The sequence below is a fragment of the Betta splendens genome, chromosome 14 (assembly GCF_900634795.4).
Source record: "Betta splendens chromosome 14, fBetSpl5.4, whole genome shotgun sequence".
NCBI classification, from domain to species: domain Eukaryota; kingdom Metazoa; phylum Chordata; class Actinopteri; order Anabantiformes; family Osphronemidae; genus Betta; species Betta splendens.
The window spans coordinates 9911702-9926471 of record NC_040894.2 but is presented as its reverse complement, the minus strand read 5'-3'; the positions used below and the strand labels follow the sequence as shown (position 1 = coordinate 9926471).

At 49.0% G+C, this 14770-nt stretch overlaps 1 protein-coding gene across 5 annotated transcripts in view; it reads right to left on the bottom strand.

Annotated features, from left to right (window-relative positions):
* gria3a (glutamate receptor, ionotropic, AMPA 3a) overlaps positions 1-14770 on the bottom strand; it is a 39659-nt gene that overhangs the window by 4191 nt on the left and 20698 nt on the right. For 3 of the 5 annotated variants that reach the window (XM_055502082.1, XM_029173898.3, XM_029173896.3), the window contains exons 5-14: positions 13812-13865; positions 13383-13544; positions 12938-13105; positions 12749-12853; positions 11397-11504; positions 9848-10054; positions 8484-8857; positions 6573-6771; positions 3083-3330; positions 2254-2368 (exon numbers count right to left, since the gene is read on the bottom strand). In XM_055502082.1, the coding sequence (XP_055358057.1) occupies positions 2254-2368; positions 3083-3330; positions 6573-6771; positions 8484-8857; positions 9848-10054; positions 11397-11504; positions 12749-12853; positions 12938-13105; positions 13383-13544; positions 13812-13865 (1740 nt within the window). The remainder of the gene's footprint in view (positions 1-2253; positions 2369-3082; positions 3331-6572; positions 6772-8483; positions 8858-9847; positions 10055-11396; positions 11505-12748; positions 12854-12937; positions 13106-13382; positions 13545-13811; positions 13866-14770) is intronic. The other 2 variants (XM_029173899.3, XM_029173897.3) reach the window with 1 other exon arrangement.

The following is a 14770-nucleotide window of genomic DNA, read 5'->3' as shown; positions in this document are numbered from 1 at the left end:
TTATAAAAGGAAAAATTACTCTAGCATTTTTGTTATAAACACACACACATGCTGCTGGTCTTCACTTAAGGACCTGTAGACACCACCAGGTGGTGGCCATGTGCTTTTAAATCATCTAGTGAAGTCCAGGTTCTGTCCCCAGTTTCCCTTTCAGCATTAAAAACTGACTTCTTCTGCCTGACCTCAATAGGTTGCATGCAAACATCTTCCAGCATCAGCCACAAGCATTAGGTTGGATGTCGGGCTATGAATTGTCAACTCCCCCAGTTTGCCCCTGCGTTGGGACGAAATTACAGGAAAATACACCGACGCCCAAAATGAGTGAGCGCGGCGATAAATAAGTGTGATTATCCCACAGGAGCCTGTATGAGACGCCGCAGGGGTGGAGGTGGTTGAAGGGCTGCTCTGAAGAGACAGTTGTCAAAAACACACCATGGGAGGAGGAATAATGAAAGCACAACCTGCACATCCTCCATAAGCAGCTTGGGGTTGTAATTATTTTGTCCCAGACACGAAATTGCAGCATTAAGGTATTTTATATGAATAGCTCCATCGGATATTTACAGTCAAATAGAGGAAGTCTGTGATCGATCCCTGACCTCTGACATAAGATATGAATCTATAACATTAGACAATCTAGATGTACTTATATGAATGTTGTAGGAACACAATTAAGTATTTACTAATGTTTTAAATCACATAATTAAGTAATATATAAACACACCACTGACATCATCCTAGAGCTCCTGGCTGCTACTGTAGATTATGATGCCGTACTATTAGTGTAGTAGTGTTTTAGCTTCACTCGCAGTCTAATGAGATCTGTGCCTTCATTCTTTCTGAAGAACAGGACGACAGGATGCAAAACGTTCACAGGCACATAAAGGACCAACGCATGCACCACAGCGACACGGATGGAAACACGAACAACACGGGTGCCGTGAAATTAAATGTGGACCACGCGGTCAGAACCCACGGGGATGTTCTATATCAGTCAGCGTCACTTTGCTTTTCTGCCTGGGGTTCTGACGGAGCTTCGGTGAGAACGTCTGACTGAACATGTGTCATCGATCGTGTCATTAACTGTATTCTCCCAGTGGTAGTTACATACAATATATTTCCATTTCATTGTTAAATTATCCACACATGCATTTCTGAAAGTGAAATGAGGACAAAGAAGTGTGTCAGTCAGCTGTTCCAGTGTCACACTGATCGTCTTTTTTTAAGGGGGGGGGGGGTGGCAGATTGGCAGCGAAAGGAAGCGGCGCCTCGGCGTTATCCGCTGCCGGCGTCCACGTCCCGCTCACTCGGGAATGGACGACGGCAGCCGATAACGGCGAAGTTCGCCCGCAGCGCTGCGCTCGTGATGCAAGCGGAGGAGCGGAGGCAGAGATGGAGCCGCGGCAGGACTTTCTGCTGCGCCCTGGCGTCAGGGGCCTCATTTATAGGAAGCCTGTGCAGCAGAACCGACCATCAACACCCAATATTTCATAGATGATCTGGTCCAAGCTCCTCTGCAGAGCCACTAAAACCTAAAGACAGATCATGCAGATTGGATCTCAACATAACAGCATCATTAGTATTATTGCTATTGTGCTGCTTCCTTGTATAAATGGAGCCCCTGGTCGTTTCTTACACTCTTCTACTGCAGGGTTCACCAGGTCAGGGCGGCCATGGGCTTTGACTGGCCTTGGATCCAAGACCAACCAAAGGGTTCTGTCAGTCTCACGCTGGATTTGAGTGAGAGGGCGTCGGACAAAAAGAGTCTGGACGGTTAGTCGTCACCTCTGGTCATTAGAATTCTCACGTTTGCCTGCGATGCTTAGTCCCCTCAAGACAACGCTGTTTCCCGTGCTGCCCTAACAACTCCCAGGCGGCGGCAGACTGGAGAGTGCACACGCCATTAGGACGTGGCGACTAAAAGGGACGTGAGACGGCTCAAACGTTGGCCTGTGAATATAAAAACCAGAGAAGAAGACGGGGTCCGGCTTTCATGCCCACAGGTCAAACAAAACACTAGCTGAATCTGTCACAGGTTCCTGCTCTATTTGCTTATCTCACATTATTGGGCTTTTTCTTTCTCCATTAGCCAAGTAAAGGGTTCCCAGTTGATCACAGGCGCACAATAAAGATGTTATAACTCTCAGTATATCTTTTTAACTGGCGTTTAGCTCCAAACACTACGGTCAGTGAGGCCAGCCTTGCCGATTACTCTGTTCTAGGATACCCGACTTTGGTGACATTGAGGCTGACCTTAGAGTCACCTCCCCCGCTGCCGCACTCTCCCTTGTCGTACCACCATTTGTTTTTCAATTTGTCCAAGAGGCCTTGCTCATTCAGTTTTAACACTGCCAGGTTAACAGCATTTCTTGAAACGATAAAACATAACTTGTAAGAAAATGAACAGGTCCGTGAGAAATCTAATATAGAATATTAGTCAAAAATAGTGATGAATATCAATAGCTCATAGGGGGAGCACGGAAGGGACAAATTGGTAGAGAATTTCACTAGTGTTAAAGGGTAAGAAGCATTTTTACAGCAAAGAAAGGGTTAAATATTAGAGAGGTGGCATGGAGGGTTACATCGCTCGTAACTGAAGTGTGCGGGATGGGGACATTCTGTCATTGTTGAATTAGAAATAAGAACATCCAGCATGCGGCGCAACATTCATCACAACTGACGGAGCAGCGTTTTAACTAGCAAATGAATCACACGTAGATTCCAGTGTTGGATCCGAAGCAATGCAAAGGGGCACCACAGAAAAACGAGGGGGGGGGGGGGGGGGGGGGGGGGTCAACCAAGGTTGGGCCGGGGTGTGAAACATCGACATTCAGGTGGTGCGTGAGTAGTAAACCAACAACCGAGACACGAGCCAGGTACACACACACACACACACACACACACACAACTGAAAATGGCTGAATGTGTGGATTCGGGGGTAAAATGAACTCATAACACTGTTCACTTAGTGATGCACTTGAGAAAAAAAAAGGAGAATTAAGAAGAGAATGACAAAAGGAGACATCAGGGTAGGTGGAATACTATAACAACATAGAGGACATTGTTATATTATCCCACCCACCTTAATGCAGAGCCTTTCGGTGTAGCCACACCATAGCCCTTAGAGTCGAGGTTGCCGCCCACTTTCATGGTGTCACATGGTTTCCGCTGCTCTATGTACTCGTTCATAGTGGACTCGAGAAGAAAGGCGAACTTGCCCTTCGACTTTCGTACCCGGGCAACCCCGTCTGGTGTTGTCTTGGCAAACACTGAGGGTTCTGCAGATTTCATGTACGACCACATTTTCTCATACACTGCTATTTTGGAGCGCTGCGTTTGAGGAGAGAGAGGGAGAGAGAGAGAGAGAGAGAGAGAGAGAGGCGGTTTAGTCAAAAACACCAGCAACAGTGAAAACAGTAGCGTGCTGCTCCGATCGGTGACGTCACGCCGGGAGTCGGAGTCTTCATGCCCTCGTGACCCGCTGGAGCTCGGCCGTTACGGTGTGCGCGCGGGTTTAGCCTTCAAACGGGAGCAGTGCGGCGGAGCTAGCGGGCCTCGCGCCAGCGGCCGGGAGCCTCAGCTCCGCAGAAGTAAAGTGCAGCCCGTGTTTAGTATCAATATTAGCAGACGGGCCTCGTCTCCTCCTCCTCACCCTCAGTTTGTGCTTCTACCAGCAGCTCCGTGTGTTTAGCATGATTAAATTAAGGACGTGGCTAAATGTTTTAGCTTTAATCTTCTAACGCCACCTTGTTGTGGCAGCGGTTGCCTGGTGTCGCGTTTGACCGGCTCAGTCACTCCGCGGCCCGGTCCGCTGCCAGCTGGAGCGGCGCGCCGCTAAAAATGGCCGACGCGAGGCTGATCGCCGGCCACCGGGGACCCAGAGTACACAGCTGTCTGCCGCGGAGGGGGAAAATGGAGACTGGCGCGTGGAACTGGGCTGATGGGACCTACCCTTCGCGGCGATGAGGGGGAACCTTGTGCGTTTGCACGAGAACTCGAGAGGGGGGGGGCTCGTCAGCGCGCGAGGGTCCAGGAAGTGGCAGGAAGCCGCCACGTGCACAAGCGTCCGCGCGTGGTGTTGGATTTGGACGAGGCGAGGCTGTGACCGCTCTCATCCAGACTGTGTGACTCAGGCCTCGGTCGCATGTGGTAGGTGAGGGTGCAAGAAAACTTCAGGGCCGACTGACAAACCGTGTCTGGCTGGCGTCGCGCGCGGCGACATAAATAATTCAGCGGAGACGTAATGGATTGTGGGCTCGGGCTGGCGAGTGAATCACTCTTGACATATGCGCGGTTTCAGTTCGGTCGAGTGTTCATGTAAACACTCTTAACGTGACAATAATAGCGGATGACAGGCCGGGCCGTAGTGTGAAAACAGCAATTCTGCATGAAGCCGCACGCTTGTCGGGAGCAGGTTAGCGGAGATCCGTGACCCCCCCCCCCCACGCCGTCAGACGACAAAACACGCAGGAATCATCCCACTTTAACCAAACGTTAATGAATCCACGGCGGCTCCGTCACGACCTGACGTCACCACAGGTCATCTGGTCAGTGACATATGTGGGTTTACTTTAAATCCCGGCTTGGAAACAACAGCCTAAGTCAGATTCCCGCAGCTACCGAGCAGCTGAGCGTGATTCACGGCCCTTTGTGTGCGTCTGTCACGCTGTCAACCCGCCACGGAGACGACAGGACAAACAAAGCATGTGCGCTCACTCTGGTGTCTTATTTTTATCAGCCCGCGGCGGTGGGGCGCCATTAAAACGTATTTAATGTATGTTAACGACGAGAGAAACCCAATAAATGAAGTAACTAGCACGACTCATTTAGCAGCATGTTAAATAGAAATAAAAGCCGAGATTCAGTCTAACTAAAAGCATTCAATCAGAAAATCAGCCTTTAAAATGAAACGGCATGTTGTATTTCCTGTGCTCATATCTGGATAAAAAAAACGTAAAAATGTGTCCTTGGGCACAGACAGGTGCACAAAAACCCCTCTTACTTGTCCTATTGTACACTGAAGGCTGAGAGACACAAAATGACTACAATTGAGTGTCTTTGTGATCATTTCTCAACAGTAAAGGGACATTGTGTCTATTTTTAGTGAGCGTCTGACCTTTGGATGACAAATATTAAGTTACTACTGCTCAGGTTGGTCATGTTCACATGTGCTGGGGCCGATTCTTTCTCTGGGGCTCCTACTAATCCGTAGTGTTCCTGGAGCCAAGGCTCAGAGAGGCTCCCACACTTTGAGTTTGGCAGCGCTCTTTGTCGCCACACGCCTGTCACTGACCTCCTCTGCGGCACCTTTGGCTAATCACAGGCTGCCAAACGCTGCACATCGGAGAAACGGAGCTGCTTTTAATGTGATGATTCACCAGGAAGGAATTTGAATCTTCAGATATATGAGCAACCTACACACAAAGTATAATGCTGCACCTGTCGGTCATTCTCTTAGATAACATTACCTCCACAGATGGAGTCAGGAACCCAGCGGACTGTGTCACTTGTTTATAATGGTAGCATTAAACATTCTGGACCGGGACCTGGTCACTGTTCAGTGGTTAGAAACTATTTGAATATAAATTCTTAATGAAAAAAGGTTTTTCCTTCCTTTTCAGTTCAGTGTTTCGCTCAGTCTGACCCTACGAGAAAACCCGCTCGATACCTCCATTGTGTTTACATGCTGTGATTGCAGATGTGATCCTAAGCCTCCTAAGAAATGCAGGGCTGAAACTCATGAAGCGTCTCGCCTCAGACCCACTCGGAGCCATCACACCCAGAGACCAACCAGGACTAAAAATAGCCACGGCTCAGAGCTGGACATAGGATGTGAATGACATTTCCATTTCAGAGGAACAGCGTGTCTTCTCTGAAATTGTAATTATTTATTTATTTTTTGCCCGCAAATTCTGTTTACAATGACATTTTGGAGAGCTTGACTGTTTTTCTTTTTCCAAGTTCCAAACACAGGGACAGAAGTGGCCTGATAATCACACAGAGCTGTCATTTCCTTTCTTTCCACTTCGTTCTTTATGAATCATGGAACAAATGAGACACAATGCTCATTATTCAGAGGCGAAGACACATCTACCCCCACAGATTGATGGAGAATTTCTAAAATTTTAAATGCGTGTGTCAACGTGGTTTAACACCTCAAGGACACACGCGCGCTCACTAGCAGCTAGCACCTTTCAACGCTAATTGACGTTAAATTAGGAGTAATTTTAGGGCTGAGGCTCTATCTGTTTTTCATTAGGAGACGTTTATGCACTACACAACCTTTATTAGTGTATTCGCGCTTTTGCCTTGACAGCACTTTTGACTGGTAAAGATAGAAATGAATTCTCATATTAATGGAAGCGCCACGAGGCCTCTCAGGGTCTGGTTTACGACTCTGCAGATGGTCGGACGTCGGAGCTTAACTGTCCCAGAAAGAGAACATATGAAAAGCAAGACTTCATTTGCATGATGATAATAACAAGCATTTAACAATCATTTAGGCAGGATGCAGAAAGAGTTATATATAATAATTTCCATCTATGCAACAACAGCAGAGATGAGACACTTACCCTAAAGAACTCCTTAGTGGAGCCTGAGTCTAACGTCCCGTAGGCGATTTCTGTCTGCTTGGCCAGGTCCTCGGCACTCTCTATGGGCGACACCATCCTCTCCACGGTGAGGAAGGCAGCCAGGTTGGCCGTGTAGGAGGAGATGATGATGAGCGTGAAGAACCACCACACGCCTCCGACGATACGCCCCGACAGAGACCTGGGAGGAGGCGAGACGGCACACGGAGACGTAAGAGCAGCGTGCACCAGCGCCGAGAACGTGGGGAGAGGAAGCAGAGGCCTTTCTGTACGAGGACTGCAGAGGCTGATGATGAAAAACTGTTTGAATGTATTCAAATATAGGAGCTAATTTAGGTGAGAAGAGATCTCATATCGCTAAAAAATGCCCAGTCTGACAGCAGCCGAATCCAGAAGCGCGGGTCGTCCTGTCGCGTGAGTTTCATGTATTTACTTCAATAAAACAGCTGCTCAGGTTGTTATTCCTGTTATTCTTTATCCGCTTCTGCTTGATCTTGTCATTTGTCACTGTAACACGGAATCTGAAGCAAAAGCGCCGCCAGGTTCGCTCTGTTACTGAAGCGAGGACGCGCGATGAGCCAGACTGCTCCTCAAACAAATCTACAGTTTCCACTTTGGAGGAGATGCTGCAGCTGCAAACCAGAGCCCTGCAGTTCAAACCCAGACTCATGCATAGTACAACCATGGTGCACTGAACATGCACTGCTCTGGATTTCTCCCAATATATTATCATCACAACATATTCAGGCATTTATGATATTCATGTAATGCTTTTGACTTGTAAATATTTTATTAAGAGCTGCTGAACCTTCTTTGCAGCTCTATTTAGCAAAAAAGTACATTTTTGTCAGGGTGGAAAATGTCACAAAATAATATTCTCCTCTCAAAACATTTTTTTATCGATTTACTTGATTTTCATCTCGGCATAGTGCATCTCCCAGACGCTGCTTACTCTAATATGTGCAGTTCAAGGTGAGCAGCATCAAACAGTGTAACAGTGAGATGCATTAGCCTCAAAGGCAATCAGCTAATAGAGCAACTCACCACGCATTCTTCCCACTAAGCAGAAGTAGGTGAAAAACCAAAAACAGTGGAGACAAGTCACTGAAATGCGCTCGTCATTTACTGGCTGACACTCAGAACCTACGCTAAACCGTCCAACGAATCGTGGCTTAATCCAATCTATCCACAATATTAGAAGGACTTCTTAAGTGATATTTCCTTGTGCAAATAATTTGAATTCATTTAAAGAAACAGAGTTTCACATTCATTCAGATCTGTACACACTCCAGCTTTTATCATAGGTTTCTCTATATTCTTCTCATACGATAGAACAAAAGGCACATCTGAAGCACAAGTCCTTGAAGAAGAGGTCGGGGAGGTCACAGCAGTGATGAGTGAAGAGACATATGTATGAATGAATGGCGGGGCTGACTGGATGATCGCTGCATTGCCGTGCGGTTATGGTGCTGATGATGGTTGTTGGCACAAAACACGTTATATGCACCGAGTGATGATGACCGTAAAATGGGACATGCAGCAAAAACACGGTAGCCCTCCAAGAGTCATGAGGAAGCCAAGCAGATGCTTCGAATGGCAGATAACGACCCCTGTGCATTTTACAGCCCTCAGCATGGTGGATAGAAGTTATTTTGTGGATGCAGAGCATCACTGCCAGCATGCAGCTTCAAAACAAACAGGAGGGAGGGGGGGAAGAAATGGAAGGGAAGCACAGTGAAGTGAAGCATGAGGTTATGTGGACAGCAGCATCACCCAGGCCCAAAATAACCTATATGCACCATGGCAGGGTGGACGCGTATGTCTGGGACTATAAAATGCAGCGAGATGAGGAGGGCAACTGAGAGGTGGTGGACAACGAACACAACAACCAACCTTGGTGAGATATCGCATCCTTGCTGCATGAAGGCGCCCAAAGAGAACCACAGGCTATTAAAAATCCCAAAGTCGTTCGGAGGGTCGGGGGGGCTCTGAGGGTCTTTGGCCTCATCGTTCTCATCCAGATGCCACTCATATGGGCTGAAACGGCTCACCAGGAAGAGAACCACACTCACACCGATATAGGCAAAGACTATGCACATCCAAATCTCATAGGCCAGAGGGTCCAGGAAGGAAAAGACTCCAGGTTTGGACTTTTGGGGCTTCTTGATCATAATAGAGATGCCCAAGCTCATGAAGGGCTTGGAGAAGTCGATCACTTCCTCTCGTACCAGCGTTATAGTTAGAGGAGCGACGGCTATGTCAGCTCTCTGTGAAGACAGGAAGGGGAGCACAGGGAGTTAGGCCGACAGACCAAAACACATCCAGCGTTACATATTAATACAACAACGGAACTACTGTGAGCTCTGCCCGTGTTCACGCGCTCTTAACATCACATATACACAACCAGGCATTCACGGAATAACAAGATTGGACGCGGTGAAACCCAGCAGCCGAGAATATACAATATACAGTACAATCCGGCAGAGAGGGAACCTGCCATTTGAAAATGAGTCACTCAGCATTTGTGTCGGCTGATGCCTTTGTCTGGAGCCAAATCTCCTCCGTGAATTAAGAAGGAGGTTGGAAGATGGAGACGGAGCGGCTTATGTAAGCGGCCGGCGGAATGTGAATCAGCCTGTAAAACTCACCTCCGTCGGACCCCGCGCGGCGCCCGACGGGCCTCATCGGCCGGCGATCGAATGTTTGACTTTGATGATTCATCGCTGAGCCGAAGCTGCGTGTTTTATATTCGCATGCGAGGTTCATCTACATCCAAAAGTCTCATTTATGGAAGTAAAATCTTACTTAATGCAGTAACGCTGCCACGGCCCTTTTAATTACAACAGGGGGTCGCCGCCGTCCGTCCGGCCTCTTAATCCTCACCCTTCCATAAACTACAGGTGTTCAACCTGCGCCAGAGCGCTTTTAAGACTCGGCCGCGCTGGGTGAGCGTTCTAGCATTATTCATTCAGCAGCTGAGCTCTCATAAAAGATGCAAATCGTCTTGTTAGGGCCTGTTCGAGTGTGAGGGAGCCACGATAAAAGCAGTCAAGGTGATTTTAGAGCTGAACCTCGGATGAGGACCCCCCCCCCCCTCGCCTCGATCTGCTTGAAATCTGACGGGACTCTTTATGCCTGAGCGACTACATGGCGTCCTAGCATCAGACGGAAAATGCTGATTCTTCACTTTCACCAATGGACTGACTCCACAGATAAACCCCTCCCCTCATGAGACACACAGGAGGACTGACACTCACCCCATAGACCAGTTCACCCACCATCCCGTTCCACGTCTTGGTGTCCGTGTCCCTGGCTCCGTACTTCCCATCCGGCACTATTGACAGCTTATATTTTATCCCGACATGCTTCGCAATTTCTGACGCTAAATCGACACAGTAGCCTTCATATTTGTCATTCCCCTCCAGCAGCTTATAGTTTTTCTTGTACATCACGTACGGAGCTTCCTGTTAATTAGACATAGTTTTGAGATCACAGCAGAGAAAGCGCACATCCACAACGGTTTGGACTTCATGGGTCACACGGGGGGCTCGACTGGCACCGCAGTGCACGCATGCACGCATGCAGGTGTGGCAGACAGGACGATGTGGGGGGGGGGGGGGGGGCACAGAAGCACAGCAGAGAGCATGTAACTGACAGATTCATGAAGCAGGCTGCTGCTGGAGTAAATAGGCCAATGGGCCGGCGGGGGGAGCGAAGCTGCGTGTGCATATATACATAGAGAAGGAGGCAAAGCGGAACACGGGGCTCCCTCATGCCAGCCTTGTCCAGCGTCTAGCCATAAGCTGGGGTTGCATGTGCTTTACGTCAGCATTTGCACAAAGGGCAGAACAAGCTGAATGGAGCGCTGTTCCGGTTCATCGAGTAAATGTCAGTGACAGCAGAGATTACAGGTTGATTAAAGGCAAAAACTGAGAAGAGCGGTTGAATGACCGAACCCAAAAAAATGTCCAAGTCCTCGTATTATTTGTTCCGCCGTGACAATAAAGTAATCTGCTTGTTGTCTTAATAGCATTGTTTGACTAATCCCCAGCAGCTCTGGGCTTCGGAGAGAAAGTGTTATGTAAATCCGCCCCAATGTAAAACATGTTTGCCATTAAAACTCCATTAGATGAACTAACATCAACGTATGGAGATGTTTTCCTGTTTTCAACCGAATTCCGTCAAATGGCATTCGCATGTTTATTCACAGTCGCAGAAGGAGACCATTATATTCTGAATTTGCCTAAGATGAAACACACAATAGGCAAAGTCAGAAGCAACGGGAGTCCATGGTTTTAAATGTAAGATAGGGAACACCTTATTTTACATTTAAAGATGGCCGATGACAGCTGACCTTTAAACTACCGGGCCCTACTTGAGAACCCGCTCTTCCGATTCAACTCAAATGGGGTGAAATGCTGGGACGCAGGTCGACAACGGAGGCGTCGGGCGGCGTCACCGACGGTTTACTCGATGAGAGGGAAACGCTGTTACTTACGTACGCACTGAATGTGACTACGATGGTGACCTCTAACCTCTACAGTTATCGTTACCAAAGCCGTTATTGTGACGTCACTACTACAACAGCCCACTATGATAGAAAACAACCAAAATGCTTTGGCACCCACACGGATACAGTTGAAACACTCTTTGTGAGTCGACTGTTTCAACATGTAGTGAGTGGATGGAAAGCAACTGAAAATAAATTAATTCTACCCTCCCAGGACAGATTGCAACAATGGACACCTTGACCTTGAGTGGCAGAAATCTTAAGGTGAAACACTTAAAACCTGCTTAAGAGTGTACCATAATAGTAGTGACCACAATTGTTCGGTTTTCCACAGAAGAGGACTCGTTGGTGACCTGCTGATCCATTATAAATACAAATTTTTCGAACTCATTCCAGTACCCGATCTGAAAACGACACAGATACACAGGGTTAGTAAAAGAAGTGGAGCAGAAGACATTTCACAGCAGGGCCTTGCTCTCTCTCTCTCTCTCTCTCTCTCTCTCTCTCTCTGTCTCTCTCGCTCTCTCTCTCTGTCTCTCTCGCTCTCTCTCTCTCTCTCTCTCTCTCTGTCTCTCTCACTCTCTCTCTCTCTCGCTCTCTCTCTCGCTCTCTCTCTCTCTCTCTCTCTCTCTGTTGTTCTCTCTCTTGCTCTCTCTCTCTCTCTGTTGTTCTCTCTCTCTCTCTCGCTCTCTCTCTCTCTCTCTCTCTCTCTCTCACTCTCTCTCGCTCTCTCTCTCTCTCTAGCTGAAAACTGTTGCATTAGCTTGCACTCTTTTATAAAAAGCTCCTGGTGGTGCTTCTTGCTTCACCTGGGCTCCACTTCAGCGGAGTAGGAGTAAACTATTCCTGGCTCAGCGAATGTTCTCTTATGTAACAGTAAAACCAGCACCAGCGGAGCCTCAAAGCGCGATCGGATGAACAGCACCGGTCCAATTGCTCCGGTCGTCCATTAATACCACACGTGGCACTAATGAAGCAGTCTGACACACAGACAAGCGGCGCTGTGCGTCTGCCGGAGCCGACGGGACTCCGGCAGCCAGTCGTTTGGCGCCCTGTGTTTTTAGGCAGGAAGTCAACATTTGATCATTGTGGTCACTGTAAGGAGCCGTACTCACTCGCTGTCAGTGCAGATTGGCTCGCGCTGTGATGTCTGCTGCCTTGTGAGATGAGCTATGTGGACAGTATGGGGCCGCTTCCTCGTTAAAGTTCAGGGTCATGGGTCTGTGTGTGTGTGTGTGTGTGTGTGTGTGTGTGTGTGTGTGTGTGTGTGTGTGTGTGTGTGTGTGTGTGTGTGTGTGTGTGTGTGTGTGTGTGTGTGTGTCTGTCTGTCTGATTTCATAGCTCCCCTTTTTCTAAATCTCTGGCTCCGAGCTGCTTCCGGATCGTCGTTAATGCGCTGTCTCCAGGTTTTGACCCATGTCATCATCACAATCTGCAGCTAAAGCCCGGCCTCTCAGGGAGCGCGTTTTTGGGCCGCCGGCAGCTTCGGCCCAAATCCTTGTGCAGGGGAGCGGGCCGAGAGAAGTCTAAATTTCGATTACAGCGCTGCTTGTGTTTATTAAAACGCGGCGCCGGTGTCGATATCACGCGCCGCGCGTGCGCAGAGGAGTAGTTAATCACACGACATCATCATTAAGGCGAGGCTTACCCTCCGGGGGCCTCCTGACTTCATCTCATACACATTAATTGTGTAATTAGCTCGCCGACCGAACGTGTCAAACTGGATGTTTCCTGTCATACCTTGCACCTGGACCTGTCAGAGAACAACGAGAACCGCTCGTTACAACAGAAGAAAGGAGAGGCCGGACCTCAAGCAGAACCAGGCGGCGGCTCTCACCATTTTGAGGGCCCTCTCGATGTCGATGCCCTGGCTCCAGGGCACGGCGGGGTTGGCGAGGCAGTCCCCCGCGCTCCCCCTGCGCGACACGTCCACCCGCTGCCGCCGCAGGTAGCGGAAGGCCTCGGCGATGACCAGGATGGAGTCGTGGGTCAGCGCCGACGTGTACTGCAAGACAGAAGCAGCGGCGGCGTGTTTATCCAATCAAAGAGGAGCGCCATGATTGACAGGAGAGTCGCTGGGGCGTGAAAGCTGCCTCCGTCCAAGGACAAGCAGGGGACGGGTTATTTTAGAAATGAGTGAAAAGATTCACGCTGACACATTTTCAACGGTTACTACCTTAGAAGTTGAGAGAAGAGGGAGGCGAGGGAGGGAAAAAAGAGCGGCTCTTTGAAGGTATTTTTAAAAACGTAGCGGCCGCGTTGTCACGTTTCGCCTCACTGACCTTCAGCGGAGTGTTTTTGGCTTCTGGAAATTCTCTCTCATCCAGGCGCTCCCAGCGCTGCAGGAACTGCTGGACGATGGGGCTGTCCGGGTTGATGATCTGGAAGCCTGTGATGTTGGCTCCGCCAGAAAACACCCTGTCCAGACTCAAGTTGGAGAAGCCCTGAGAGCGGGGAGCACAACAGGCCGGTTGGTGGTGGGGCGAGGGATCATTAGCGGCAAAGAACAGGGCAAAGAGGCTCCGGAGCGTGTCCATCACAGGCCTCCTTCTCAGTTCTGCTTAATTATTGCACCCACTAGTAAGTCTTTAATGACCACATATAGAGAGGACTAAGTGAGAGGCTCCGGCGCCTCCTTTGCACTACATTGCATCACACTGAGCGGTGAGACGCCGTGTTGTGTGGAGTCGCTTCGCGCTGCAGGCTCTCACCAGGTTGGCGAGGATGTAGTGGTACCCTCTGCTGTTCTTCCCCGAGGTCACCACCTACAAGTCGCAGGAGGAGACGCGCAGTGAGTCACACATCGCACACACATCTAATAACGCCGGGGGGACATTTATGGGGCCGCGATGCAGAAAACGGCCGAGACGTGAGATTGGAAACACACAGCGGTCGGTGGAGGGGAGAGAAGGCGGGAAAGACATTTGGAGGGTGCGTTCTGCAATGAGACGCGGACACACACACACGCACACGCACACACACACACACACACACACACACACACACACACACACACACACACACACACACACACAGACGATGATGATAGTTCTTGTACCTTTCCATTAACTTCAACATGTAAAATAAGGCCAATGCTCCTGCAAACTTTCCTTCCTCTCTCTCTCTCTCTCTCTCTCTTGCACATCTCCTGCTCCTGCTTGTCTCAGTCGCACACACTAGACTTAATTAAACCCACAATGGTGTACAGCACCTGTCGGAGCCCGCAGACACACAGAGCGATGCGCTCGCCGGCTAACCCCCCCCCCCCCTCTCTCTCTCCTTCTCTCTCTCTCTCTCTCTCCTTCTCTCTCTCTCTCCTTCTCTCTCTCTCTCTCTCTCTCTCTCTCTCTCTCTCTCTCGCTCACATTCTCCCGCGTCGTATCCGCCTCGATTCTGATTCTCCACCGCAGAGTAGCATGCTTCAAAAAGATCCTGTGGGGGCGGATGCTTGTTTTTTTTTTCCCTGGTCTTTTCACTTTTTACACTCGCCCACAGTTTTTATAAGTATACTCCGCCACTGAAATCATCTAAATGTTAGATGTCCAGAGTGAAAGTGAGATCATATTGCAGAGCTTTCATAAGCTACAGATGGGAAACATTACAATAGCACTGAATCAAGCACAGACTTCCATGTGCTGGATCTTTTACAGGTCTACTACTCCTGTCTGTG